The sequence below is a fragment of the Phacochoerus africanus genome, chromosome 7, assembly GCF_016906955.1.
Source record: "Phacochoerus africanus isolate WHEZ1 chromosome 7, ROS_Pafr_v1, whole genome shotgun sequence".
Classification (NCBI taxonomy): domain Eukaryota; kingdom Metazoa; phylum Chordata; class Mammalia; order Artiodactyla; family Suidae; genus Phacochoerus; species Phacochoerus africanus.
Genome location: NC_062550.1, coordinates 34,355,482 through 34,381,567, shown reverse-complemented (window position 1 = coordinate 34,381,567; position 26,086 = coordinate 34,355,482). Strand labels below are relative to the sequence as shown.

The window sequence follows — 26,086 nt, the reverse complement described above, 5'->3', positions numbered from 1 at the left end:
ATTAAAATATGGTAAATGCTTTACCTTCGAAATGCAATGAATTGTGATGTTTTTGCATCTTCTAGGTCCTTTTCTTTGAGTAAATTTTTAACCGCAGAATATAAATCTGATAATTTAAGAGAAAACAGTTAACACGGAAAAGCACTGAATGACAACACTGCTTCAATGTAGACACACATTCAGAATTTCTGTTACGGGGCCCAGGAAAACATCTCACCCAATGGGATGCAAGTTCACCATAGAGCATCCATCTCATTTGCTGCGTCTGCCAGAGCAAAAGAAGAGAACAGGACAAGGGGTCCAGACACGCCACTCTCAACAGGGAGGTCAACCACAAACCAGGACAGCTCCTAATTTGGAATGGAATCGCTGCATAGTAACTGATGGTTTGTGGACGCTGACTTTGAGTGATAATTTGAGAATCTCTACGCTTTGCATATGTGATTTCGCTTCGTTTCATCTTCACAGTCAGCATATGATACACCTATTATTCCATCCAGGGCTGACACTTAGCTGATATATCCCGGTGTAACATATGGAGAGACGTCTACAATGCCTAGAAAATAGCTCTTCCCAAACACCGCAATGCCCTCCCTCCCACCCCAATCACAACTTTCCTTCCTCTAGAACCTCCTGATCTCCCCACGATTCAGCAACTAAAAGGTTAACCCTGACACAGGAAGGGCATCCATTCTAAGCGTGACCAGACCCTACCAGCTACGAAATAATTTAACTGTCCCCACTAATTACAATCCCTGATTCGAAGGTGAAAACCAAGGCTCCTGGAAGTAAAAGAAATTTTCCAGTGGGGCAGGATGGCCAGGCTCCCTCTCCTAGTGCTCAGATCACTGACAGTGATGACACCCACCGACAATGCTCGCCCTCCCTCCCAGCACCAAGAAGCAGGCCTCCTCTAATCTCTCTTGACGGTGTTACCCATCACGGGAGAGAGAAGATATGAAAATTGGGGTAAGAACACGCCAGGCTTTTGGGCCTTTCCCCCTGGGGGCAGATAAATCACCAGGGAAGGACAAAGCCCAGGCCATGTGACTCCCTGCTCTAGGAAGACTGGATTAGTTGCTCACTGAGCCCTTCATTTTTCAGATGAAGGGAGGATTATCATTAAAACGTGGCCAATCTTCAGACTTCCCGAGTGGCTCACAACAAAAAATGGCCCGTCCTCGGCTCACCCCCCCCTCCCCGCCAAAGGTCTCACAGAACATTGTTCTCTTTCCATGTACAGGATCGTGCTGTTCTGCTCCTTGCTTTGTTCACTCCCTACATCTCCAAGACCAAGGCGGACACTGTTACCTCCTGGATTCTAAGATGCACACTTTCCCCTCACATTGCAACATCTCCGAAATTCTAGCCCAGCTCTGAGGCCTGTTTTAGGTTCCCTGTACCTTGCAATAATAGGAATAATTGAGTAATTTATTAAGTAATACTTACTCTTTAAGTATTCAGTAGTAATAATTATTAATGAAAAAGTACTATATGCCTCTCTAAGGAGTTCTGATTCAATTCTCTTAAAGAAGAGACTCATTTTCCAGCTCAAGTTTGTAATTAAGATAGAAAAACAGCAGCAGCTACGCTCTCCTACCATTCTGAAACAAGTTTGTTTGTTTGTTTTTAAGTACATTCTCATTAATGTAAAGAACAGCTGCCAGGAATAAAATTCACCATATTTTAGACAGATTTAAATGGACTGGCAAAGAAAGCAAGTCACTCTTTTTTTTTTTTTTTTTTGGTCTTTTGTCTTTCCAGGGCTGCGCCCACGGCATATGGAGGTTCCCAGGCTAGGGGTCCAATCGGAGCTGCAGCCACCAGCCTACGCCTGAGCCACAGCAATGGAGGATCCGAGCCACATCTGCAACCTACACCACAGCTCACAGCAATGCCGCATCCTCAACCCACTGAGCAAGGCCGGGGATCGAACCTGAAACCTCATGGTTCCTAGTCAGACTTGTTTCCACTGTGCCATGATGGGAACTCCACGAGTTTCTTAACCATCTAAGTCTCATTCTCTTCATCTGAACTCCTACCTACTATGAGCTAAGCTGCAGTGAAAATATTATCTATAAATTATTTGCTGTATATATATAATAAAAAGCCAATCACAAAATACACACCTTATACTCCAATTTGTATAAAATTAAAATAAATAACATATTCTGTGTATGGATATTAAAGGTTTCAAAAGGTAAACACCAAGCTCTTCCTTTGGATGCAAGCTTTGTGGGGTTGTCTTGGGGGAAGAGGAGAAAGGATGGTTAAAGGAAATATTAATTTTTACTTCAAACACTTCTGTATCATTTGACCTTTTTCAGAGGAATATAAATTATTTCTGCAATCTGAAAAAATCAAAAAGGCATTTATAGAATCCTATTATTACATGATTTTTTTTTTTTGATCTTTTTGTCTTTTTAGGGCTACACCTGTGGCATATGGAGGTTCCTAGGCTAGGGGTCCAGACGGAGCTGTGGCCACTGGCACAGCAATTCGGGATCTGAGCCATGTCTGCAACCTACACCACAGCTCATGGCAATGCCAGATCCTTAACCCACTGAGCGAGATCAGGGATCAAACCCACATCCTCATGGATGCTAGTCGGGTTCGCCAACCGCTGAGCCACAATGGGAACTCCATGATGTCATTTTTAAAAAGAATCTCGTACCATGTGAATGAACACTAGCCCAAGGGAACTGAGAGGGGGACACACACTAAGAGGGAAGGCTTATCGATGAAGCTGATGTCAATTAACTTCACCAGCAGAATGAAAGATGCAAAGTAGGAAGGCTATACCATCAAGAACTGTAGCAATGACAGTAAATCCTCAATAATGATCATGTAAGTCTTCACAAATTCAATTCTGGGTAAACTCTTTCCCTAGTTAAAAAAAGTCTGCTAAGGAAGTTTATAATAAAGATCAAAAGGTATATAACCTATTTAAATAAATTCACTGGCAATAGATAATTTCATATCTATTATTCACAAAGAAATGAACATTTATGCAGTTCCTCAAAAGAGATGAATGCCCTTAACTTTCACAACTGCCCCACCGGCACTGCGACCACATCTCTCATCTTACAAATGGTAGAGAGGCAAAAAAAAAAAAAAAAAAGGAGTTCCCGTTGTGGCGCAATGGTTAACGAATCCGACTAGGAACCATGAGGTCTCGGGTTCGGTCCCTGCACTTGCTCAGTGGGTTAACGATCCGGCGTTGCCGTGAGCTGTGCTGTAGGTTGCAGATGCGGCTTGGATCCCGCGTTGCTGTGGCTCTGGCGTAGGCCGGTGGCTACAGCTCCAATTGGACCCCTAGCCTGGGAATCTCCATATGCCGCGGGAGCAGCCCAAGAAATAGCAAAAAAGACAAAAAAAAAAAAAAGATATGTTTCTTAGAGTTCCCACTGTGGCACAATGCGATCAGTGGTGTCTCTGCAGAGCCAGGAGGTAGCTTTGATCTCCAGCCCCACATAGTGGGTCAAAGGATCCAGCATTGCCACTGCTTCAGCATAGGTCACAACTGCAGCTTGGATCTGATCCCTGGTCCGGGAACTCCATATGCCAGGCAGCAGCCAAAAAAAAGGAGAAAAAAAAAAGATATGCTTTCTCCTGAATGAACTTGTACCGGGGCTTTGCTTTAAACTAACCATCAACATCCATTTATTCACTCAACAAATATTTACTAAGGCCTTAGGATGCATTTGTTAAAGAGCTTATTCTTTACAAAATTCTAAAGTAATCTGCTTTGATGATTAATAAAATAATTTATTTGCAGTGCCTAATATTTTACTAGCAATATTTACCTTCACCACAAATAAAATTATAACTAGTCATTTAATAACTATATTACAAAACTGAAATACTTAACCCTATGTAACATAAAGGTTTATACTTACTAGGGTGATGATTATTTTTTGAGAACTGAGAACTGGCATCTTCTTCTGGGAGTCTGACAAAAATGAATGATTTATCTTGTATTGAGACAGGGAATGTTGGATCATCAGAGATATTCAGCTCTGCATCAAATGTTGGAAATTGGCGTTTTGAGATTCTTTAAGATAAAACAATGCACCAAGAACATTAGTATCTAAAAATGTGTCTTCAGGAGTTCCCGTTGTGGTACAGTGGTTAACGAATCCGACTAAGAACCATGAGGTTGCGGGTTCGATCCCTGCCCTTGCTCAGTGGGTTAACGATCTGGCGTTGCCATGAGCTGTGGTGTAGGTTGCAGACGCGGCTCGGATCCCACGTTGCTGTGGCTCTGGTGTAGGCTGGTGGCTACAGCTCCGATTAGACCCCTAGCCTGGGAACCTCCATATGCCACGGGAGCGGCCCAAGAAATAGCAAAAAAAGACAAAAATAAATAAATAAATAAATAAAGCTTAGTTAAATGTGATGGGGTTGTCCCAAATTACAGAGATAGAAAGCAGAGGAGCTAGGAAGGAAATTTGGGCCCATTAGGCTCCATATCCCTTTCTATTTAAATTAATTTGGACTCTTTGGGGCCTTTTCCATACACTTACATCATACTTGTTCCTTTCCTTTCTTTTGTCTATATCATATATATTTATCATATATGTTTATATGATATAGACAAAATGATATAGATATATATATAGATACATATACACATATATGTCATTTTCCCAATGGAACCAGGTATCCCCATCTTCTCTTTGCTTCTATTCCCCCCTCATCCTCCTGTTCTTGTATTCCCCAAGTCTTGCAAGTCAAATTAGAAAGCGCAATAAGGGCCAAGTGCCTTGTCACACTAGAGTCCCTCTTTGGTTATCTGGAAGAAAATTGCCTGGAAGACCTAACAGCAGCCTATCAAAGGTATGGTACCCTACTGTGTCATCTTCAACCCCTCCCGACAGGGCTGAAAGGAAGGAAAGGAGAGGGAGGAAGGCTGTCCCTGCTGAAAATATCCCAGATTTAATTTGGGGGTACTAAGAATCACCACAAATTTCCTACTTGTTTGTTTGTTTGCTGCACCTGCAACACTTGGAAGTTCCCAGGGCCGGGGATCAAACCCATGTCACAGCAGTGACAATGCCAGATCCTTAACAGCTGGGCCACCAGAGAACTCCCTGGATTTCCTGTTTTGCTTCTGACCCAGGACAAGTAACACACTTCTATCTCTAGCAGCTTTTCTGTGGTGTCAAAGGGATCCTTCTGTCATTAAACACTTTGTGTTGACAACCAAGAAGAAATGATGGGAGTTCCCATCATGGCGCAGCAGAAACAAACCTGACTGGGAACCATGAGGTTGCGGGTTTGATCCCTGGCCTCTCTCAATGGGTTAAGGATCTGGCGTTGCTGTGGAGTAGGCCAGCAGCTGTAGCTTCAATTGGACCCCTAGCCTGGGAACCTCCATAATGTCACGAGTGTGGCCTTAAAAGCAAAAAAAAAAAAAAAAAAAAGATGATGAAAGGAGCACAGCTCAGCACAAAAGATACTGAAAGGGTTACTAAAAAGAATTCCTAAGTTTCAGATCTAATCTGCTTTAGATTCCTCCATTGATTTCGTGACTTTAAAATGACCAATCAATCTACCAACAACCCAAAACTCAGGTGGCCTTTAGGAAGGAGCAGAAGAATGATAAGAATACTATACATCCGACTGCATTATTTTTCTCAATGCCTCAGTATGAACCTATACCATTCACACTATTCTTCCCATTTTTTTCTGTACCCCCACTATCCTAGCCAGGGTAGACAGGGGCATAGAGATAGTAAGTTTCGAATACTCTGGTTTCTGCTGACCTCCACCAAAGAAAATATGTAAGCAACAAAAACAGTCCCAATATTCTGTGGTTTCATCATATCTATTACAAAGGATTACTCTAAAGGTTTATGCAAAGATTAAGGAAAGAGAATTCTGTCCTACTTTAATGAGAGTAATATGCCACAGGTGCCACCAGGATTCATCGAGGACTGTTGCTGTTTCTGGTTTTGGTTTTGGCTCCCCTTATAAAAATTAAGGGAAATTTCTTCCCCAGTTCTTTTTTTTTTTTTTTGTCTTTTTCCCATTTTCTTGGGCTGCTCCCACAGCATATGGAGGTTCCCAGGCTAGGGGTTGAATCAGAGCTGTAGCCACTGGCCTACGCCAGAGCCACAGCAACGCGGGATCCGAGCCGCATCTGCAACCTACACCACAGCTCACGGCAACGCCGGATCCTTAACCCACTGAGCAAGGTCAGGGATCAAACCCGCAAACTCATGGTTCCCAGTTGGATTCGTTAACCACCGAGCCACGACGGGAACTCCTCTTCCCCAGTTCTTAAACTCTAATGGATTCATTTCCAAGTTTCTATTCCCCTTGGGCTTATTCTGGCCTCTAAGCTTGATGCAACTTTATTTCACATACATACTTTTAAAATCAGGGGAAAAATTATTCTTAAATTTCAGCAATACTTGATGTTGGACCAGTAATGAAAACTATTAATTTGTGGGACAAAAGATACATATCTGAAGGATAGAGCAGGTTTACTAAAAGGACACAGTAAACATACTGCACTGAGTCACCCTAATTCAAAAATGAGCATTTTTTTTTAAACTTTATTTTTTGTCTTTTTGCCTTTTTCTAGGGCCGCACTCCCGGCACATGGAGGTTCCCAGGCTAGGGGTCGAATCAGAACTGTAGCCACTGGCCTACACCACAGCAACACGGGATCCGAGCGGGGTCTGCGACCTACACCACAGCTCACGGCAATGCTGGATCCTTAACCCACTGAGCAAGGCCAGGGATCAAACCTGCAACCTCATGGTTCCTAGTCGGATTCATTAACCACTAAGCCATGACGGGAACTCCATTTATTTTTTGTTTTTTAAGTTTTATGGCTGCACCTGCAGCATATGCAAGTTCCTAGGCTAAGCACTGAATCCAAGTCATAGCTGCAGCAAGGCCGATCCTTTTAACCTACTGCGAAGGGCCAGGGTTAGAACCTAAGCCGCTGCAGTTGGATTCTTAAGCCATTGTGCCACAGCGGGAATTCCTTTTTAGCTTTTCTTTCTTTTTTTCTTTTCTTTTTTTTTTTTGGCCTTTTAGGACTGCACTCTCGGCATATGGAAGTTCCCAGGTTAGGGGTCAAATCAGAGCATAGCTGCTGGCCTACATCACAGCCACAGCCACACCAAGATTCGAGCTGAGTCTGCGAGCTATTCCACAGCTCATGGCAACGCTGAATTCTTAACCCACTGTGTAAGGCCAGGGATCAAACCCACACCCTTATGGATACTAGTCAGGCTTGTTATTGCTGAGCCACAATGGGAACTTAGCTTTTTACCTTTTATTTCTAATACAACAGAGAGACAAATGCTAAATTTTAGTTAGATTATACCTTGTAGCATTGTCCACAATTAGTTCAGATTCTGCTCTATGGTTTGTCTTTAGTTCAATAGCACAATTTCTTGTCTTAAGAGTCTCAAAAAGATCTTTCAGCAAGTTACCAGGTTCAATGCTGGGTAACTGTCTAATATCACCTAAAAGGGAGAAAAATTAAATACAGTAGGTTTTAGGTAACTGAGGGACTTAAATTTAGAAATTATTTTTATTCTTCCTACTAACACATGCTACAATTATAAAGGCTTACTCTGAGAAAAAGAGCCCTCAAAAGTCTTTAAAATTACTTAAGAATATTAAGTCTTTAAAACAATATTCGATAACAAAAACATTCAAATTAAACAATATAAGATAAAAAAAATAGCGTTGGAGTTCCCGTCGTGGCGCAGTGGTTAACGAATCTAACTAGGAACCATGAGGTTGCAGGTTCTGTCCCTGGCCTTGCTCAGTGGGTTGGGGATCCGGCGTTGCCGTGAGCTGTGGTGTAGGTCACAGACCCGGCTCGGATCTAGCATTGCTGTGGCTGTGGCATAGGCCGGCGGCTATAGTTCCAATTCAACCCCTAGCCTGGGAACCTCCATATGCCATGGGTGCAGACCTAGAAAAGGCAAAAAGACAAAAAAAAAATAGCGTTAATGCAATAAGGTAAAATTTGAATTGAACTTTTTCATATCTATAAACACAGGCAACTGTGTAGGGACATATATTTTCACCAAAATGTAAAAAAAAAACCAAGCCTCACACAACTAGAATTTAGTCACTCATTCAATCTGGCTCAATGTCTTATTAATTAAACATGGAAAAAATCAATGGCCTCAAATAAGCAAACATAAAATATAAAACAAATCCAATGCATTTGATAAATTCCAGTATTATAACGGTAATGTTTTGCTCTATTAAAAATCTTTTTTACTTGAAACAAACTAGCAAACCCTAGAGAGAAACTATTTTCTAGGTGGAAACTGGGAGAACGCTTAAGCTATCAATAGAATCAATTGCTTATACAACCGCCTCAGATACCTAAAACAATTATCTATAAATATTTTGATTCTCTCATTGTAATTCTATTTTCTCTCCCTTAAATCATATAGTCTACACAATAGAATCTAACTGAATTTTCCCAGAGTTGTAAAGGACTTAAGAGGTTGTTAAGGTCTCATTGGCATTATTAGTTTAAAATTACTTTTAACTGGTCTATAATTCAGACTTTTTATTACTTCCAAATGACCTACATACTGATAGACTCTGAGACTATGGTAATTTTACTATTTTAATAGTAACCATTTAGAGGATCACAGTATTCCCTCACAACTCTATTGCATTCGCCTGTTAGCCTACTAATATCTTGGCCAAAACAAAGAACCACCCAAGCAATAAAGAGTGCTCAGACTGAACTCAGTGTGGCTTTAGCACGGGCTCTAAGAAATGGATTCCCATCTGTAGGATATGGATATTGAAACAGTGAAATGGGGAGTTTCCTTGTGGCACAGTTGGTTAAGGACCTGGCATTACCAATGTGTTGTCAGAGACCTGGGTTGCTGCTCTGGTGCAAGTTCCATGCCTGGCTGGGAACTTCCACATGCTGCAGGTGTGATCCAAAAAACACACAAAAATCCAGTGAAACAGTACAATCTACCAACCACAATTATTTGAACAATTAGGATTCCAACAATATTTTAACTTACCAAGGATTATAAGCTTAGAAAGTTTGGAGTGCTCACACAATAAATTTAAAACCGATTTGAAGATTCCTACAGATACCAAACTCCCTTCATCCACCACCAGAACTCTAACCGAAGAAAATTTCCATGGCATGTCCTTGGTCGTCTTCTTCTCCCATATATAGAAGCTGTAGTTGACCTACAAGCAAAGCATGGCATTTCTAAATTCAGGTTATAAAATTTACCAAAAAAAAAAAATGTTCAACAACATAATTCTGCTAAAATTCTTAAATGAGAAAGGGACAGGGAAGATGGAGGTAGAGTAACATAGGGGAAAAGATGAAAAAAAAAACAGCAAACACAAATTATAAGATGAATCCACAGAAAAGGTAGAGGAAACAGTTCAAAAAACTGCTTCCTAATGAGTGGTTGGTGTGTTTTACAAGCTTTGCCCAGCACCATTCCACTGAAAAAATCCCAACCCTTCTTTTATTACTCTTGCCCAGAGAGAGCTTCCTATTCTCTTCCATTCCCCACTAAACCTTCTCTTGGCCTTCAGAGACAGCCCAAACATTTAAGCCCCCTCTTCTCCCAACGATAACACTCCATTCTGGAAATAAAGGGCTGCCTTCCCAAACTATGAGACTACTACTTTTTCTTCTAGCTCTCTACACTCCCTGACTTTCCCAACATCGAGAAAACCACAACCACCACCACCACCAAAACAGCTAAAATAACTATTACAGAAGTAATAATATTTACCATTTTTAAAAATCCAGATGAGGGAAAAAATTTGCAAAATTACAACCAATGTTATGTATTTTGGTGTATAACATTCCAGAAATGCTTCTGTGTTGTATGCATGCTTCTATATATGTGCATACACACACACACTTGTTTTTTTTTTTCCTTTTTAAGGCCGCAACTCAGGTATATGGAAGTACCCAGGCTAGAGGTCAAATCAGAGCAGTAGCCACCAACCTATACCACAACCACAGCCACACCAGATCCGAGCCACACTGGGACCTTGCAGCCTGCGGCAATGCCGGATCCTTAACCCACTGAGCGAGACCAGAGATCAAACCCACATCCTCATGGATACTAGTCGGGTTCTTAACCAGCTGAGCCACAATGGGAACTCCCCATATATATTCTTTTTAAATGGTGTTGTATCTTAATTTTTCTACTGAAACTAGATTCATTGTGTCTATTCAGTAAAAGCCTTCACATTTCTCAATCGAATGCAAGAATTCCCTTCAACAAACCCTCTCCATTCTCTCAGTGGCCTTGGCTCACATTTGGAATCATCACTAATTGTTTCCTTTCTTTTATTTTATCCATTCAATTAGTTATCTTAAGAGATGCCTCACTGATACTTTCCTCTGTATTTCTAATGCCATCAACTCAACACAGGCTCCATCTATGAGTATTTAAATTACTCCAATAGCCTTACAGCCAGGTTGGGATTAGTAGACATGAACTATTACATTTAGAACAGATAAGCAATGACGTCCTGCTGCATAGCACAGAGAACTATATCCAGTTCCTTGTGACAGAAGATGGTCACTTTGCTGTAATAGCAGAAATTGACACTACACTGTAAATCGACTATACCTTAATAAAAAATAAATACATTACTCTAATAGCCTTATAGCCAGGTTCACCCACATACTAACCCCAGATGAGACTGCCAGATAAAATACAGGACATCCAGTTAAGCTGGAATTTCAGATAAACAACAAATGATTGTTTTTTTTTAACAACATATGTCTCATGAAGTATTTGGTGCCTACTTGGACACTAAAAAACTATTTGCAATTAATTCTGCTAAAGCTGGTATTCCCTAGCCCAAGAATGATAAATAAGTGGCACAAGTGCCACCTCAGCGCTACTCCTGTGCCCATACATCTTTCTGAGCCTAAACATGGCCTCGGGAGGTTCAGAGTTGGACCATAGGATGAAATTTAGTAATGATTCCCTCCCTGGCCCTTCCTCTTCTAATTCAGTCCTTTAGACTAATCAGACATGAAGGCATATTGGCAAACATCATAAACTGATCAGAAGACTCTTCTGCCAATGAGCTACACTGGCAGGAATTTCCCTGGCACTACGTTCACCCATGTGACAAATAAAAGTAATGCAAAAGTAATTTTCTGAGGTGGCCCGCGGATCTATGATTCTAGGTAAACTTCTTTCTTCATTTCACTCTCTTGCTTGGGAACCTAAATGGCTCCCCAGTAAGTCAAGTCAAAGCTTCTTTATTACGTATAAAAGGTCTATCATAAATGAGGGAATTATGGCACCGCAGAAAGAGCAGCGAGCCAGGAGGTCGGAAATGTGAATCCAAGTGCTAGTTCTGCACTTGGTTAAGGTTTGGAGCCAAATGTTTAACATCCCCAAGTTTCAGCTGGCTCTTCTTATAAAATGTAGATAAATAACATCACTTACCTACTTTTCACCAGTCTGTCAAGGATTTAATGAAACCGCAAAATACAAACTTTAAGGCTCAAATTCCGGGTGTAATTTCCATCGTTTTACAATACATACACTTCATTCCAAAGAGAGTCACCTCAAAACCCTCTATACACGCTTGGCTGTTCTCTTGATGCCTCTGGGAAGGGCTTTCCCTTAAATAAAAGCTCACCTGAGCTTCCTTGTCCCTTAGACTCCAATGCAATCATCTTTCCTTTAGAAATCTTCTAAGTTCCTTGATCTATAAAAGGGCTAGAGGAAACTCTCCAACCCTTTACAAGTTTAAAACTTCATGATTCTTAACTACAGCTGAAACTATTCTTTTTCAACTACCTTAATTCACTTGAAATTTTTATTAGGCAACTACCATTTGCTAGACACTGCTGGAGGCAAAGGAGATAAAGAACTAACCCAGATGATCCAAGCCCTCATTTTCACAGAGCTTTCATTCTAGAAAATAAAAACCTTTTCAACTCCAATGCTTCTCAGAACATGATCTATGGACTCTGACATGTTTGTAACCAGTCCCAGTGAGAAACAGGGCAGGTGCCAGAATCTCAACTAACTGTAACATGAAGCATACATTTTAGTTGACTTCTTTTTTGTCATAATAAGACTTTTTCGATGAAGGAAGCAGTGCACTGATTTACTTTCTGGCACAGGCTCCTATCTCACTGCAAAGCAGTACCAGTTTCTAGACAGCTGTTTTGGGTGGCACTGATCTAAGTGGTTAGCTACCACCAGGTAGGGATCTAGAAGGCATTCAATAAATACCTACTAGGAGTTCCCGGCTCAGTGGTTGGCAAATCCAACTAGGAACCATGGGGTTGCGGGTTCGGTCCCTGGCCTTGCTCAGTGGGTTGGGGATCTGGCATTGCCATGAGCTATGGTATAGGTCGCAGACACGGCTCGGATCCCATGTTGCTGTGGCTCTGGCGTGGGCCAGCGGCTACAGCTCCGATTGGACCCTGGCCTGGGAACCTCCATATGCTGCAGGAGCGGCCCTAGAAAAGGGAAAAAGACAAAAAAATCAATCAATCAATCAATATCTACTAAACAACAAAGTCCTACTATATAGCACAGGGAACTATATCCAATCTCCTGGGATAGAACATGATGGAGAGGAATATAAAAAATAATGTGTATGTATATTATGTATTACACACGGCTGAGTCACTTTGCTGCCCAGCAGAGATTGGCGCAATATTGTAAATCAACCATACTTTAACAAAAAAATTTTTCTTTAAATACCTACTGATTGTCATCAGAACGAAATGAAAAATAAACGCCTAAATTTTGTATTTAAGGCAAATGTTTTCTATAGAGAAAAAATGTAAAAGGTTTTACCTGATGTAATGTATAAGCATCAAAACCAGTCTTCTGCCTCAGTAAGCCAGCTGCTTTCCCTGTAGGTGCTGTAAGTAAAACTTCGATAGCCTTGCCTGCCTGCAGCTGCCTTTGCTCGGTGAAGGTCATCCATTCATCTGGTACATCCCAGTCTTGCTCAAAATCTTCGCAGGCTTTTTTCACTTCTCGCTCTTCCAATAGCTCTATATGCTTAAAAAGCTGGCTCACGATTGTGGTCTTCCCACAACCACCCTTCCCGCTTATGACTGTCACAGCATGGGCGCAGATCATGTCCAAAGCAGCCACCTGATCCTGATCCAGCTGAACGTCACTGATTTCTGCCCTAACTTCATTTTCACCATTGTCACAAATCTGGTCCCCAAGGTCCTGGGTGTTCGGAATGTCCACCGGCTCTTCTGACCTTGTTCCATCAGGCTGACTCTCATTCGGTCTATCATCACTTCCTGGATTCTCAGGTCTTGGGGTGGAGAGAGACGCAAGCACCTTTTTGACATCGACATGTAACTGCCATGGTGGCCTTGTCATGAGGTCACTGATCGAAGAGGCAATGCCTCTTTCTGCCTGGTAAAGGTCATAGAGAAAGACACAGCTCTTCTCATAGGTCACCACACCAATATCCTTCAAGAACTTCAGCGACTGCCAAGCATCATGAATAGACATACAGTCTAACAACTGAGAAGTGAAGTCAGCTATCTCAATGCACGTGTGCCCCTGCTCTCTACAGATCCGCTTCAGTTGAAAATATATGAGTAATGCATGCTTCTCCAAATCGGTCATCAACTGGAGAAGAGATTTGCACTGACAAAATGATGTCCAGCTTGCCTCACACCGCAAAAGCTTCAATTCTCTGTAGGTTATCTTTAAGAAAATAAAGTGTAAGCTTATCAAAATTTAAAATGGTGAGGAATAGTATTAGAAGTACGGTGAAAACTCTAGGATTTGTTAATGATTTTTTTCAGTCCCAGAAGACATGTGCTTCAACTAAATTTGGAGAAACAACTGTGTATCTAATACATCACTAATTTTTTTAGTTAACTATACTGTGATGGGAGTTCCCGATGTGGCTCAGTGGTGAACGAACCTGACTAGCATCCGTGAGGATGCGGGTTCAATCCCTGGCCTCGCTCAGCAGGTTAAGTATCCAGCGTTGCCGTGAGCTGTGGTGTAGGTCGCAGATGCAGCTTGGATCCCATGCTGCTGTGGCTGTACCACAGGCTGGCGGCTACAGCTCCGATTGGACACCTAGCCTGGGAACCTCCATATGCCACAGGTGCAGCCCTGAAAAGACAAAAAAAAAAAAAAAAACTATACTATGATTAGAGATCTATATAATCTTCTAATTAAATTATACTTTCTCAAAGCAGTACATACAGTTTTAAAAGTTGAATAACACTATGAATCTCACTACAAAAAAATAGGAATCCCTTGACCTACCCTTCTTCGCACGCCTTTCCAGAATTTATCTCCACATTTCTAAGTACTTTTTCACTATTTCTTGATTTTTTTTTTTTTTTGTCTTTTTGCCTTTTCCAGGGCCGCTCCTGCGGCATATGGAGGTTCCCAGGCTAGGGGTCTAATTGGAGCTGTAGCTGATGGCCTACGCCAGAGCCACAGCAACGCAGGATCCAAGCCGCATCTGCAGCCTACACCACAGCTCACAGCAATGCCACATTCTTAACCCACTGAGCGAGGCCAGGTATCGAACCTGCCACCTCATGGTTCCTAGTCGGATTCATTAACCACTGCACCACAACGGGAACTCCCTTGATTTTTTTTTAAATTTTAGATATTTAGTGTTAACTCCTTACTATGGAAGTCTTTTTTCATGGATGCTCTCTCTCCTATACCACTACCTCCACACATGCTTCTTCTCCTCCCATCTTTGAAGAAACTTAACAGTATACATTTTGAAAACCGATTTTGGTTAAATCAGTACACAGGGAGTTCCTGTCATGGTGCAGTGGTTAACGAATCTGACTAGCATCCATGAGGATGCAGGTTCCATCCCTGGCCTTGCTCAGTGGGTTAAGGATCCGGCGTTGCCGTGAGCTGTGGTGTAGATTGCAGATGCGGCTCGGATCTGGCATTGCTATGGCTGTGGTGTAGGCCGGGAGCTGTAGCTCTGATGAGACCCCTAGCCTGGGAGTCTCCATATGCCACAAGAGCGGCCCTAGAAAAAAAGGCAAAAAGACAAAAACAAAAAACAAAAAAATCAGTACACACAGGATTCAGAGCTGAGTGATATGATGTACTGTGCCTACATTAACTGTGTGTTGAGCTCCTAGGTGTACTGGGATGTTGATGCCAGCCTCATTTTCTTGGCTTCTGTCATTTTCTGTGGGTCACCCACCACCCTGCCCAAACTCAACTGCAAAGGTACTGAACTTCCTTCACCACGATTCATCTACCAGCTCCGTTTGTTTCTTCATTGAGACATTGCCCCAGGAGCCCTCCATACATTTTATGGACTGAAATGTGTCCCCCGCAAATGCTGAAATTCTAAGACCCAGTACCCCACAATGGGACCATACTTGGAGACAAGGTCCTTAAGGAGGTAATTCACTTAAAATGAGGTCACTGGGGTGGGCCCTAATCCAACAGGACTGGTGTCCTTATAAAAAGGGTTTAGGACCCAGACAAGCAGAGAGGGGACCATGTGAGGACACAGGGAGAAGACAGCCACCCACAAGCTACAGAGAGAAGTCTCAGAAGAAATCAACCCTGCTGACACCCTGACTTTGGATTCACAGCCTCTAGAACTATGAGAAAATAAGTGTCTGTTGTGGAAGCTACTCAGTCTATGCTATTTGTTACAGCAGCCCTAGCAAACGAATATACTACCTCGTAAAAGTCTTTATTCTGGGTGGTGGTTTATATGCTCAACAGTGGACTTCAATCCTCCTTTTCCCACTCAAATTCCAGAAGGCTCATTGCTCTACTTCTCTTTTCTACTGAATAAATACATATAATAATCTAATGTTCCAGAATCTTATTTTTCCAAGTGTATTGAAATCACAGTAATTTTATAGAGGGAACAAATTCATTATTTGAGTAATTTGAATAATTATATCCATTATTCAAATGGGGGGGGGCAGAGGTGTGGGATCTGCAAACATTTGGGGGGGGTGGAAATCCTACCAATTATCTCAGATTTTTTTTTTTTTTTTTGTCTTTTTGCCTTTTCTAGGGCCGCTCCTGCGACATATGGAGGTTCCCAGGCTAGGGGTCTTATTGGAGCCGTAGCTGATGGCCTACGCCAGAGCCACAGCAATGCAGGATCCGAGCCGCATCTGCAACCTACACCATAGCCCACGGCAACGCCGGATCGTTAACCCACTGAGCAAGGGCAGGGACCGAACCCACCACCTCATGGTTCCTAGTCGGATTCATTAACCACTGCGCCAGGACGGGAACTCCAGAATTTTTATTTTTTGTTTTTTGTCTTTTTAGGGCTGCACCCACGGCATATGGAGGTTCCCAGGCTAGGGGTCTAATCAGAGCTGCTGCTGCCAGCCCACACCACAGCAACACCAGATCTGAGCCGTGTCTACTACCTACACCACAGCTCACGGCAATGCTGGATCCTTAACCCACTGAGCGAGGCCAGGATCGAACCCGCGACCACACGGTTCCTAGTCGGATTCATTTCCACTCCGCCACGATGGGGACTCCTGTCTCAGAATTTTTAAAATCATTTGGAAAACCACCTATAACCAAGTACCACCAGGATTTAAGTGCTGTAATCTGTTCTCAACACCTCTGGAGCCTCACAGTGCCACTTTACTACTCCTGGTATCGAAATGACAAGAACGGAAGTGCCAGAGATAAGAAACCAAATGACATCACGATGTACCATGTGAACAATCAAAGTTTTCAAAAGCTCAGATAGGAACGTGAGGAACTGCACACTTACACAGCAGAACGGACTTGCCAAACTCATAAGAATTTGTCTTTTCAAAAGATCTACATTCAAGTTGCTAATGGAAATTTAGTTACAAAAAACATCATATTAAATAATGTAACTAAATTACTGATCTTTTGACTGTCCTTTATTTTGTTAGTTTTCCTTTATATATATATATTTTATACATTTTTAATATATTTTTATATATTTTATATTTTTTATTTTATATATATTTTATATTTTTTATATTTTATATATATATATATATATATATATTTTTTTTTTTTTAAGGGCCACAAGTGCAGCATGTGGAAGTTTCCAGGCTAAGGGTCAAATCAGAGCTACAGCTGCCAGCCTACACCATAGCCACAGCAACACCAGATCTGAGCTGTGTCTGAGACCTACACCACAGCTTGCGCCAATGCCAGATCCTTAACCCACTGAGCATAAAAGCCATAAGTATAAGAAGCTGATATTTAGTTGTAACACTGCAAGGAAAATCAACACTGAGGTCCAAACGAATTTTTTTCCTTTGGTAGAAATGCCAAAAAATGTCAAGTTTGAGAAGTTCTGCCTTATATAAGATTACTAAATGCTAAGCAAATATCTTACTTACCTTATGAAATCCAAGTTTCCATGGCTGTGTACCTAAAATCTCTTCTATCTTTTCCAACACCTGTACAGAATCTAAGCTTATGAGCCGTTTAAAGTGTCGAGGCAGAAGAACTGGGAGGAATTCCATTATTTTTGGAAACTGCAAAGCTCTCATTACAGTTATAAATGGAACTACAGGATATCAGAAAAGAAAAAATCAAAACATACAAATGAGTTCATAGAACAACTGATCTGATGGACTTTCTCACTTAGCCCAACCAGTTTAAGAAACCCAAATCAAAGAGACAGTAATAAATTTACTTTAACCAGCAAGAAAATTGATCGTATTATATAACACTTGCTTTTGAACCAAGATGGTTTTCATGGTATTTAACAATAAAAGTTGTTCTTCAGGAGTTCCTATTGTGGTTCAGTGGGTTAAGACCCGGACTAGTATCTATGAGGATGTGGGTTCAATCCTTGGCCTAGCTCAGTGGGTTAAGGATCCAGTGTAGCTGAAAGCTGCACCAAAGATCACAGATGTGGCTCAGATCCCACATTGCTGTGGCACAGGCCAGCAGCTGCAGCTCTGATTTGACCCCTAGCCCAGGAACTTCCATATGCTTTGGCTGCAGCCCTAAACAGATTAAATAAATAAATAAAAGCTGTTCTTCAAATGCTTAGGTAAGTACTTCTTAGCCATTTGTCTCCTTTGGCTTGCAAAAGAATCACAATAAAATTTCTGATTCAATGATATATAGACAAGTTTACAGCTAAGCATTAAAAATCATTTTCATATTAATCTTTATAGTCATTTTTCTTACTGCAATCATGACCTAGCCAAATTTATTTGATAGATTTAAGAAATGAAATATTCCATCCATGTGAATGTCCAGATAGCAAGCCATATTTAAACTTTATTTTAAACCATTCTGAACCGAGATCTTTCCAACATGGATTGTTCAAGTTCTTGCCTTTCTGCTCTGCCTTCTTAAACAGAATAACTGACAACTGATTTTTTTTTAATGACTCAAGGTAATCCTATGGACACAAAAGTTAGAGAGAGAGCTAGAATCATACTTTTAGCACTAGGAAAGAACAGAAAGGTGTTTAAAGATTGTGTCACCCAATCTCTCCGTATTCTCAATGAGGAACCTACAATGTCAATGACATACTCCAAAAACAACATAAACACATTTTTACCAAACCAATTTTAAAAGAGAAGAGTGGTAATACTTTAAACACACGAGCCATCAAGTATCTCAATTACACTAAAACTTGATGATAAAATCACTTACTTGAGTTTTCCAGAGGAAGTAATACCTTGTCATCTGGGGATGATGTGTCCTGTGTTTTTTGTGTAGATTGTTTTTGACCATTCCTTCCAATTTCCTCTTGGTAAGCTCGTAATGTTTCCCTAAGATTTTCAAAGTTGAGGTCTTTATAGTTCGATCTATCATTCACCCATGCTAAAAATTTCATTCTGTTATCACTGGAGACATTACAGTCTTTAAGAAAGAGGGAACAGATCTGTTTTTGATTTGGTGGTGACATATCGGACTGTAAAAAGTAAGATGGATATCCTTGAACTTGATAGATCCTTGATCCTACAGGCTTTACCTGTACCTTCACTCGCCACCAAGCCCCCATTAATGGAAAACGGCCAAACACGTCACATTGTTGTCGAGTGTTTTCATCCAAAATTGAAACTTAAAAGAAGAAAAGAAAAGTTTAATTTAGGCTAACTTAAAACCTCTTCCCCAGTGTTTTGGCAAATCCACCACTCTTCCACTCTTTTTAATCCCTGGACAGTATCTGCGCAGCTATCTATTACAGTGTCTGTTTTCCACTTACCTGCTTTTCTGTCCCCCTCTATTACACTGTAAGTCCTCTAGAATAGGACAATGTCTCATTTGTCTTTGTTCTACAGGAGGGAAGTAGCTGGTACACGGCAAATGTCTCTCCTTTGTCTTCTGTGTTTTGTTTTTTTTTTGTTTTGTTTTGTTTGTCTTTTTGCCATTTCTTGGGCTGCTCCCACGGCATATGGAGGTTCCCAGACTAGGGGTCGAATCAGAGCTGTAGCCGCCGGCCTGCGCCACAGCCACAGCAATGCAGGATCCGAGCGAGTCTGCAACCTACACCACAGCTCACGGCAACACCAGATCCTTAACCCAATGAGCAAGGCCAGGGATTGAACCCACAACCTCATGGTTCCTAGTCAGATTCGTTAACCACTGCGCCTTGACGGGAACTCCTGTGTTTTCTTTTTTTAGTGCCATCACACCTGTGGCATATGGAACCCCAGGCTAGGGGTCGAATCAGAGCTGCAACTGCTGGCCTACACCACAGCTCACAGCAACCCCAGATCTCTGACCCACTGCGTGAGACCAGGGATTGAACCCACATCCTCATGGATACTAGTCGGGTTCGTTTCCACTGAGCCACAACGGGAGCTCCTTTTGTTCCTCTTCTAAAACCAGTCCTCCCTCTGCTACTTTGGTCTCAGCTAATACCAACTTCAGGTCCCTCCCACCACATGGTCCCTCCCACCACAGGGCCTTCGCATAAGCTATTCCACCTGCCTTAAATATTTTCTTCCTTACTATTTACCACATTTACTACAGACCTCAGCTTAATTGTTACTTCCTCAGGAAAGCCTTCCCTGAATCTCAAGAATATAGCTTCTCACAGCACTACATACTATTCCTTCTAAGCACTAAGTAATAATAAAGTTACTTCAGCGATTTTTTTTTTTTTTTTTTTTAGGGCCGCACCTGCAGCATATGGAAGTTCCCAGGCACGGGGTTGAATGGGAGCTGCAGCTGCCAGCTTATGCCACAGCCACGGCGATGGGGGAGCCCAGCTGCATCTTGAACCTACACCACAGCTCAAGGCAATGCAGGATCCTTAACCCACTGAGCGAGGCCAGAGCTAGAATCCACATCCTCAAGGATACTAGTCCTGTTCTGAACCTACTGAGTCATAAGGGGAACTCCCCCTCCTGTGATTATTTACCAAATGTCTGTTTAACTCAGGAGAGGGTAAACTCCATTAAGACAGCAATCTCCACCTAATCGCTACAGAATATCCTAGCAACAAACACACTGCTTGAATGTGGTAGCCAGTCATTAACAGCTTTAGGATAAATGACTAAACCCTCCACATATACTTAAAAACGTTCTGTCTAAACCCGTGCGATCCACTCACATATAACTACTTAAATTTAAATCAACTAAATTTTAACATTCAGCTCCTCAGGTGCACAAGCTGCATCTGAAGTTCTCAGCTACACCTGGCTAGCAGCTACTGCAGGGGGTAGTTTAATATAAAGCGATACCATCGCCACAGAAAATTGTACTGACAGTTCTAGTCTGAACATTCAAACATTCTTAAATTTCAGTCACGAGGTACACACAGTAGGTGTAATTCATAGGACAGGAAACTATACAAGGTAAACACAGATCACAAGGTTAAGACAAGGTTAATGAATTAACAATGCCTTCACGTGTTTCTTGTGTATGTCTAAATAGCTGAAAAATAACCACGTATTCGACTCCAGAAAAGACAGGGAAATAGTTAAAAGCCCTGATTCTGAGTGTGAATACTGGCTGGATATCCACTGTTTTCTTGACTATGAAACTACCTCAAAAAGTTGTGAACTAAATGAGATGCACGTGGAGCCCAAGCTTAACACAGAGTACTTGCTCAAGCCACTGTTACTATTATTGCTGTTATTGCTAATTTTAGCCTACACAAGACGAAACACCTAGACCATCTCAAAACAAGCCTGTTAGCAGCGAGGGGGCGCCTTACTTAGGTGGAGGTCATATTAGTAAACAGTTCACTCATCCTCCAATCCCATTCCCCGGGGCGAGTTGCGTCCTTACCACGGAGCCGCCCGGGAAGGCTGCCAGCCTTTACGCCCCCACTGCAGAGTTCCTCAGCATCGACAAACACCGTGTCTTCATCATCCTCCACATCCTCCCTCAGATAATCATCTTCCGCCTCCAGCAGGTCCTTGGGTGGGAGCAGAGGTCCCTGCAGCTCGCGCAAGGGCTGACTCAACAAGACACGCTGACTAAACGAGGCCATACTCGATTTTCCCCAGCTCAACCCAAATTCCGGAAAACCGGACGGCGTAGACGCCCAAGATCAGCCAATCAGCTCTGCGACCGCAGGACCATCAGCTTCCAGGGGGGTGGGTGAAATGCATGAAGTGGGTTAAATGTATACGAATGGATGGAAGCTAGACTTGAGGTGGTGACTACGCTGCAGTGTGCAAATATGTTGAACTCTGATGCTGCACACCCGAAATATATTTTTAAAAGAAGACGAGCAGCTTTCCCGAACGCTTCCCCTCCCCCCGCGACTGGCTGGCGCCGAGTGGATGGGGCGGTATCTAAGCTCCGCCCCAAGCTTCCAGCGGAGGATGGGGATAGGATGGAGCAGGGCGGGGGCGGGGCAGAGAAGGGGGGGGCTCTTTCTCTTGGCTCCGCCCCAAAGCCTTGCTTAAGGCTTTGCCAGGTTCTTGGAAGAAACTAATTGATTGGGCAGCGGCCCAGGTGGCGCTTGTGGATCTGCTATCGCACCGCGTGTCCTGCGTTGACAGAAACACGAGAGAAGACCAATCTAGCGAGCCTAGCAAGCCCGGAAAAGCAAGCCCTTCCCGACGACTCCAAAACAAAAATCCAAATGCCCCGCCGCATTCTAAAGAGGAGAACCGCGAATCTCCGTCGGGAGATCTGTCTAGCCATGACTGCTTTGGGCCACTATTTCTTTCAGGAATTAAATTTATATGATCAAAGGTCTTTTAATCAAGATACAGATCTCAGGTCCCATTGCATATCCATTGTATGGGGATCTAGGACAGGGACCCAGGATTGTTTTAACGCATATTTCGAGTTGTCCATTTTGATGCTCTGCCAGGTTTGGAAAGCACTGGACAAGATGACTTTCTAAATCCTCTTTATCATTTCATCTGTGAGTACAGTCTGGCCGCCCAAACTTATTCAAGTTGGGCTGCTGCCTACTCACAGTCAGGCAAAAAAGTGTGTCTACTAAACAGCCCAGGGTACAGACAGGAAAGGAAGAAGGCAAGTAGAAGTGGTTTAAAAAGTTATACTGGAAAGTTCCCTGGTGGCACAGTGGATTAAGGATCCGGGGTTGTCATTGCTGTGTCTTGGCTCACTGCTGTGACTCCGGTTCCATCGCTGGCCTGGGAACTGCTGCATGCTTCGGTTCAGCAAAAAATAATATAAAAAGTTATTCTGGAGCCATGGTTCCCACACTTGAAAGTCATGGTATTCTTTGAGGAACACCATAGAATATATTGCTACATTACTATTTTAATGCTATTTATTATGAAATTACTCAATAATAAACCTAAAATAAATATACATACACTGCTAAATCCAAAGCACCTTATTCTAGATTCTAATATAGATAAACAACAGCCACTACCAAAGATTTTTTTTTAAACTTAGGGCACTGTACACCTGAAACCAACACAACTGTAAATCAACTATGCTTCAGGTTTTTTTTTTTTTAAGGTGTTTTTGTTCCTTTTTAAAAAAATGTACATGAGAAAATACTAAAATTGATTTTTTCCAAACCCTTTGGGTACAAATGTCAATTTATGTTTCTTTGAGAAAAACTCTCCTTTGCAGCAGTGTTTCCAAGGATTGTTCCTCTGAAGTTGAAGGTCACCTTCCTTAACAGTGGCGATGGCTCCTGTTGCTACCACAACATGGAATCTGCTCTGACAAATGTCTCACCACTTGTCTCTGTTACTAAGTCCACTGGATACCTTTCTGCTTTTGTCTTGCTGCAGCTCTCAATAGCATTTGACACTGATAACTATTTTCTTCTTGTAATACTCTGTTCCCTGGGTTTCATGACTCATCTTCTCAGGTTTCTTCCTACCTCTCTGGCCACTTACAGTTTCTTTGGGCTCCTCTACTGACCTCTTAAAGACTGATATTCCTCAGCGTTCCATCCTAAGAATGTTTTCACCCTGTAATCATTCCTTCAATCATCGATCTGTCGCCTACATGTTGATGACCCCTTATCTAATCTCTAAACCTGTGCAAACAACTGCCTATTAGATGCCAGGACTGGATGCTCCTTGGCTACTTCAGACTTAGTGTATCCAAACTAAAAGTTACTTGCTACCCATATGTGGGTCATTTATGTGTTTATACCTAAGATAACCTTGTTACCAACAGGATGGTGTGGGAACAAAACTCTAGATATCAAGCTTTTGTTCATATAACTCCACTGCATTCTACTAGGTCGTGTAGGTTAAGATTCAGGATGATGAGAACTTGGCTTCTTTACCTGGTGATTCCTGATTTTTTTTAAAATGTTAACAATTCTAGGTTCCTGGATACCATTTTTACTTACAGAGTAAGCAACAGTACCCAAACCTAGCTGTTCATCAGAAACACTTGGGACGTTTCTAAATATGAGATTGCTAAATCTATACTGAAGCTACATTTCTGCAAATACAGGACAACAAAGTCATATGGTTCTTAACTTTTGTGGTAGCCAAGGATTGGAAACAGTAGAAATGTGCATCAGTAAGAGGCTTATTGAATAAACTATGGTACATCTGCATGATGGCTTATTCTTCAGCAATTTTAAGAAAGAAGAATGAGGAATACCTTTACAAACTGATAGGGAGACTTTCCAGTATGTTAAATAAGAAAAAAAAAAACAAGACACAAAACAATTCAAAGAGTGTTGCGTGTATGCATATACTTGTTTTTGCAAAAACAAAAAAACACAGGAAACAAACTAGAATTTAATGAAAATAGTAACCTACAGATAGAGCAGAAACAGAATAAAAGAGATAAAGATGAACAAGATCTCTGCGTAACTTTTAATAACCCATTTGACTTCTGAATCATGTAAATGTTTCACACATTCAAAAATAAATAATCAAAAAGCAAAACCCCAAATCAAATACAAACAGAACCAACTGAAACTTTCTATCAAATGTATGACATAATCTCTCAGGGAAAAGAGTTACTTCAAGTTACTTTCGAATAAATATTTGAAGTTACTTTGACTATATACCCATGGTAGATTGTTGTCTGAGGACAAAGAGCTACAAAGTAATCAAATTTTACCATAAGCTAGGGTTAATGTTAGTTGTAATATTGTTATTGTAATTTAAATATGATATGTATTAAAGGATAAAGCAAATCAGTAAATGTCTTTATATTTTATCAAATGAAGTTTTGGTGGGTTTTTTGGCCGTGGCTGCAGCTTGTGGAAATCCAAGCTGCTGCAGTGACAATACTGGATCCTTAACTCGCTGCACAAGAGAACTCCTCAAATGAAGGTTTTAAACGTGCATGAAACATAGAATAAAAGGAGTTAAGAAAAACTCCTATAGCATTACACCTGAGTTGGAAATATCAAGATGAGCTTGTGATTCCTTAAAATATATTTTCTAGCTCTGTCTACTGAAAGAATCTGAAAGCAGTGTCACCCCAGCAATTCTGATCACATCTACCACATTAATCTTGGTTTTGGAAGACAATTTCTTATTAAAAGAAATGGAGACTTCTTAAGAAATGGCTGATGGACTTCCTGCTGTGGTGCAGTGGGTTAATGATCCATCCAGCTTAGCTCTGCAACAAGGAAGGAAGGAAGGAAGGAAGAAAGAAAGAAAGAAAAGAAGGAAGAAAGGAAGGAGGGAAGGAAGGAGGGAAGGAAGGAAGGAAGGGAAGGAAGGAAGAAAGGAAGGAGGAAATGGTTGATTTCACCTCTAGGACAGAGAATATATGAGGTGGACCCTGAGACTTCCTGTGCCAGAAGGCAAAGAAGCACTCAAAAACCAATGGGTTGTGATAAAAGAATTTAGGAGACAGCTTGAAGAGCCTCCTACTAGCCAAACTGGGGAGATTTGAGTACCAAAAAGAATAATGACTGCACTTGGTTGTAACACACTGAATAAATAAAAATTGATATCCATTGCAATATTCACTTAATAAAAAAACTTTTAAAGGAAAGGAAGAAAAGAATGCCAGTTAAGAAATTTAAGATGTGATAAAATACAAAATATTTTCTTTTATTACTTTTTCATTTTTTTTTTCTTTTTAGGGGCAAACATACAGCATATGGAAGTTCCCGGGCTAGGCTTCAAATCAGAGTTGCAGCTGGGCCTATGCCGCAGCCACAGCAACCTACACTGCAACTTGTGGCAACGCCCGATCCTTAATGCACTGAGTGAGGGCAGGGATCAAACCTGCATCCTCACAGACAATATGTTGGGTTCTTAACACCTGAGCCACAACAGGAACTCAATATTTTATATTTTAAAATATAAAATACTGTTTTGCAATCCCCAATGTAATAACTGATTTAAGCAAGGACCACTGAAGGATACCAAAGCCCTTAAGTGAAAAATCACTGGGAAACTCACAGTCTCGTTATGGCAGCTGCCCAGCAGCCCTGCACCACAGCGTATCAGCTCTGGCAACAGCCCTGTGGCTGTAGTGTAGTAGCTCCAGCAGCTCTGTGGCTGCAGTGGATCAGCTCTTTCACCTGGCGAGAAACCAAGTGAGCACTGGGAGAGTTGGAGAACTCAGGTTTATGACACCGGCGGGCTCAGAGGAGATTGATCTCCGGAGTCTGAGCCCCAAAGAAGGGATTCACAAGGCTTTTATGGGGTACCTCTTCCGGGTCCATGCTTGGCTAGTCGCACCGGAGTGACGTCAGGCTAGGTAGTAGA

General features: G+C 41.7%; 1 protein-coding gene across 1 annotated transcript in view; it reads right to left on the bottom strand.

Moving 5' to 3' along the window:
- HELB (DNA helicase B) overlaps positions 1-21,516 on the bottom strand; it is a 44,152-nt gene extending 22,636 nt beyond the window's left edge. The window contains exons 1-8 of the mRNA XM_047787142.1: positions 21,234-21,516; positions 18,645-19,055; positions 17,369-17,538; positions 12,828-13,706; positions 9,033-9,207; positions 7,346-7,487; positions 3,900-4,054; positions 25-106 (exon numbers count right to left, since the gene is read on the bottom strand). Coding sequence (XP_047643098.1) covers positions 25-106; positions 3,900-4,054; positions 7,346-7,487; positions 9,033-9,207; positions 12,828-13,706; positions 17,369-17,538; positions 18,645-19,055; positions 21,234-21,438 — 2,219 coding nt within the window. The 5' untranslated portion in view covers positions 21,439-21,516. The remainder of the gene's footprint in view (positions 1-24; positions 107-3,899; positions 4,055-7,345; positions 7,488-9,032; positions 9,208-12,827; positions 13,707-17,368; positions 17,539-18,644; positions 19,056-21,233) is intronic.
- Between the last annotated feature and the right edge of the window lie 4,570 nt (positions 21,517-26,086).